Source organism: Gadus chalcogrammus, chromosome 8 (genome assembly GCF_026213295.1).
Source record: "Gadus chalcogrammus isolate NIFS_2021 chromosome 8, NIFS_Gcha_1.0, whole genome shotgun sequence".
NCBI lineage: Eukaryota > Metazoa > Chordata > Actinopteri > Gadiformes > Gadidae > Gadus > Gadus chalcogrammus.
The window spans coordinates 18,985,125-18,989,400 of record NC_079419.1 but is presented as its reverse complement, the minus strand read 5'-3'; the positions used below and the strand labels follow the sequence as shown (position 1 = coordinate 18,989,400).

The window sequence follows — 4,276 nt, the reverse complement described above, 5'->3', positions numbered from 1 at the left end:
CATCGGAGGTCCTCTCGTGCTCTACGCAGAGAGGAGGTGAACGAGAAGCTGCGGGACACTCCGGACGGGACCTTCCTGGTGCGCGACGCCTCCAGCAAGCTGGAGGGAGAGTACACACTGACCCTCAGGTGAGGGAGCAGCACCTCTGGGGACTCTGCTGCAGCAGGCCCATCACGGCACGGCGGAGAGCAAACCCCCTGTGTGTCTGTGTTACCTGAAGGATCATCGTAACTACCAAGAGAGCTTTACCCGTCCACTGACGGCTGAATAAATCAATTAGGATCAATTATTAGAAAAAACGTGAAACGGCAAGATAAAGCAGTTTTACATTTTGAGCGAAGGTGAAAGGTGACACAGTCCGGGTTTATTTTCAGTTTAAAAAAACGAAACGGATAATTCTTCCTCTTTAAATAATTATGGCTCTGACATCTCTTCCTGTCCCACCCCTCCCTCACAGGAAAGGCGGCAACAACAAGCTGATCAAGATCTACCACCGGGACGGGTGCTACGGCTTCTCGGAGCCCCTCACCTTCCTGTCGGTGGTGGAGCTCATCCACCACTACCGCCACGAGTCCCTGGCCCAGTACAACGCCAAGCTGGACACCCGGCTCCTCTACCCCATCTCCAAGTACCAGCAGGTAGGGCAAGGCCCCCCTCCCTCCACACACCAAACACATCCACACATGGAGCGGATCATTCGTCACATTCAAGCCACAGTGGGGCAGCAGATTAAGGAAAGTTATTGGTTACTTTTAAGCACAGTTACTCCTAGACGAATGGATCTGGGTCCTTGGTTTGATCTCCAATATATCCAGGCCCCCTTGAGCAAGATGCCCTCACCCGCTACCTGCTCGGTTATGACTTGTATCTGTATTCACTGTATGTCGCTGTTTCGACTGAATACTATTACCGTTACTATTTCCAAGTAAATCCTTCTTATGTGAAGAATGTCGTTTTTCCATGTGTGTGTGTGTGTGCGTGTGTGTGTGTGTGTGTGTGTGTGTGTGTGCGTGTGTGCGCGTGTGTGTGTGTGATCGTGCTGGCTAACCTCTTCTCTGCTGTGTGGCCCAGCTGGTGAAGGAGAACAGCATCGAGGAGGTGGGGGAGCAGCTGAAGGTGTACCACGAGCAGTACCAGGAGAAGAGCCGCGACTACGACTCCCTGTACGAGGAGTACACTCGCACCTCCCAGGTACCCGCCACGTTGCTCCACACACTACAACAGACACACACACACCAAGAACGCCGTCCACAGCCTTTTCCCTTCTCTTTTCCTTCATGTTTGTAATACGTACAAAATGCTTGATACGATAGGAATGTAAAGATGATACTATTTCTATGAATTACTCTTGATTATTTATTATTCAGCACCTAATCAACCTGTAGAATTCCCAGTGCTTCACTAAATGTACACAGTCACACACCTGCCGCCTGATGTGTGTACGGTGGTCTGTAACGCCCCCCCTGTCCCCAGGAGCTGCAGATGAAGCGCACGGCCATCGAGGCGTTCAACGAGACCATCAACATCTTCGAGGAGCAGTGTGAGACCCAGGAGCGCTACAGCAGGGAGTCCCTGGAGCGGTTCCAGCGCGAGGGCAACGACAAGGAGATCCAGAAGTGAGGCACACTCCGAGGACTCTCAGGGTCCCCCCTGTTAGACACAGGCTGCTTATTAACTTCCTTCTTCCTTTTTTTAGATTTATATACAAGGACTATACCCTTTAGGATTGACTATTTATTGTTTTAGCAGTGGCTCTTATAGTGCCTCAGAGTGAGTCTCTTTAGATCAGGGGTCACCAACATTTTTGAACCTGAGAGCTACTTCATGGGTACTGAGTCATACGAGGGGCACCCAGTTTGATGCACTCATCTGAAATAACAAATTTGCTCAGTTTGCCTTTAGTTATATATTATTATTAATGATTAATGAAAATCATCTATGTGAAGACACTGATCATGTGATTTCTCACAATAATTATCAACAATGCCTTAAAAATGTGGGAAAGAGTTGTTCAAGAATGAGTATTTTTAGGACTGCGGGCGCCTCATATGATCCTAGCGGGCGCCCTGACGCCCGCGGGCACTGTGTTGGTGACCCCTGCTTTAGATGTATGTTATAAATGAGCAGGTAGGGGTAAAGCGTCATCCTTGGGGGTCAAGGGGTCAAACATAGGACCTCACTTGGAATAGCGTGACCAGGCTGCCATCGGGTCCTCTACTGTTTCATACCTTTTCTTTAATTCTTGATTTTGTCCCCTTTTGCCTTCACAAAATATCTTGGCTAATCTTATACTTGGACTCTTTGCATATAATAAAAAAAAACTGGAGAGCTCGTAACACAACAACTCATCATCATTGATGAATTCATCATCCTCACCACAGCCATGTTAGCCTCCAGTACAAAAAAAGGTTGGATTATTTTTTCCGATGCTCATTTTGTTTGGTCTTCTCCTTAACCAGGATCCAGAGCAACTCGGAGCGGCTGAAGTCCCGCGTGACGGAGATCCACGACAGCAAACGCAAGCTGGAGCAGGACCTGAGGCAGCAGGTGTCGGACAACAGGGAGATCGACAAGAAGATGAACAGCCTCAAGCCCGACCTGCTGCAGCTCCGCAAGACCAGGGACCAGTACATCATGTACGGAGAACGCACACACCGAACACTCAAACACAGAGCTAGGCTAGCTGCTGTTGAAGGGCGGCACTGAGGCTCGTAGCTTAGCTTTAGATTGTGATTAGTAGCACCTGATGTACGTGATCCGGCCCTTATCAATAACATCTGGTCTTTCACAGCATAAATTAGCTTTTTGTTCTTCTAAATTATCATAAAATAAATGTGTGTATGTTAATATGCACATATAATAATAATAATTATTATAATAATGTGTTTTATTTTAAGCATTATTTCATGTTTTATTGAGCTGTGAGATGCTCTTGCTGTGCAGATGGCTGAACCAGAAGGGGACGAGGCAGAAGAAGATCAATGAGTGGCTGGGCATTAAGAACGACGCTGATGAGTGAGTCCGCTGGCTTTAAAGGGACTTAAATAAGTATTTTAAAAAGTCCTCATCATTTTTTTTACATTTTCTTTCATATTATTTTGATTATAAATACTGATTTTATTTCCGAAATGGTAAAGAACTATATTTATTAAACTTTTTAAATGCTTTTCTATTTTAAATTAAATTAAAAAAGTGAAGTTGCGTGTTTGTCACCCCCAGCTCGTACTCGCTGGTGCAGGAGGACGAGAGCTCGCCCCACCACGATGAGTGCACCTGGTACGTGGGCGACATCAAGCGCACCCAGGCCGAGGAGCTGCTCAGAGGCAAATGCGACGGAACCTTCCTCATCCGCGAGAGCCAATCACAGAAGGGCTCCTTTGCCTGCTCTGTCGTGTGAGTTGGTCATTGTTATCCCCTATTTACTGACTTATTTTTTTATTATTATTGTTATTTACTATTATCAATTTTTTATAATATATATAATATAATATTTTCTATAATGTATTAATATAATATACATTTTAAGGAATATATGCATGTATTTACTTTACTTATGTTCTTATTTATTTGTGTGTATTTTTTTAAATTAGTATATTAATTGTCTATTGTTTCAATTTAAGGATTTGCTTGTTTATTGTTGGATTTATTTGTGATAATTTATTTATATATTTGGCATGCAATTATCATTGCTTGTCGTTTGGAAAAACAATCTCAATTATGTCATGCATTATATTCTTTCCCTTCTCCTCTCCTTCTCCGGGCAGTGTGGAGGGCGACCCCAAGCACTGTGTGATCTTCCAGACGACCACAGGCTACGGCTTCGCCGAGCCTTACAACCTGTACCCTTCCCTCCAAGACCTGGTGCTCCACTACAAGAACGTGTCTTTGGTCCAACACAATGACCAGCTGAATGTAAACCTAGCCTACCCGGTGCTGGCCCGCTCCCAGAACCAGAACCAGAACCAGCACCCCAGATGAGCTGGCAGGCCCAGCACAGTACAGTAGTAGTACACTAACCCCCCCCTCCCCACCCCCACCCCCACCCCACCTCCACCGCCCAACCACACCCAGGATGGAGAGATTCAAGTACTTCAACGTCGTTCTCAGTGTCGAAAGAACCCAATGTTTTTTTCTGTTAGTTGCTGAAATCCACCATTTTGTGAACAATGGTTGTTAATTTGTTGTCAAAGTGGCCGGCACCATTCCGGCAAGCACAGCGATTCGCCGGTGTTTGGCTGGCGGCCGGTGCTGATTCCACCCTGACGATTTTAACCAT

The 4,276-nt window shown here is 46.0% G+C and overlaps 1 protein-coding gene across 1 annotated transcript in view; it reads left to right on the top strand.

The window, feature by feature from the left end:
* The window catches only part of LOC130387916 (phosphatidylinositol 3-kinase regulatory subunit beta-like), a 26,498-nt gene extending 22,465 nt beyond the window's left edge, over nucleotides 1-4,033 (top strand). Inside the window, exons 3-10 of the mRNA XM_056597210.1 lie at nucleotides 9-128; nucleotides 458-638; nucleotides 1,072-1,191; nucleotides 1,474-1,616; nucleotides 2,460-2,636; nucleotides 2,944-3,015; nucleotides 3,220-3,393; nucleotides 3,765-4,033. Of these exons, the coding sequence (XP_056453185.1) occupies nucleotides 9-128; nucleotides 458-638; nucleotides 1,072-1,191; nucleotides 1,474-1,616; nucleotides 2,460-2,636; nucleotides 2,944-3,015; nucleotides 3,220-3,393; nucleotides 3,765-3,978 (1,201 nt within the window). The 3' untranslated portion in view covers nucleotides 3,979-4,033. The remainder of the gene's footprint in view (nucleotides 1-8; nucleotides 129-457; nucleotides 639-1,071; nucleotides 1,192-1,473; nucleotides 1,617-2,459; nucleotides 2,637-2,943; nucleotides 3,016-3,219; nucleotides 3,394-3,764) is intronic.
* Nucleotides 4,034-4,276: the final 243 nt, after the last annotated feature.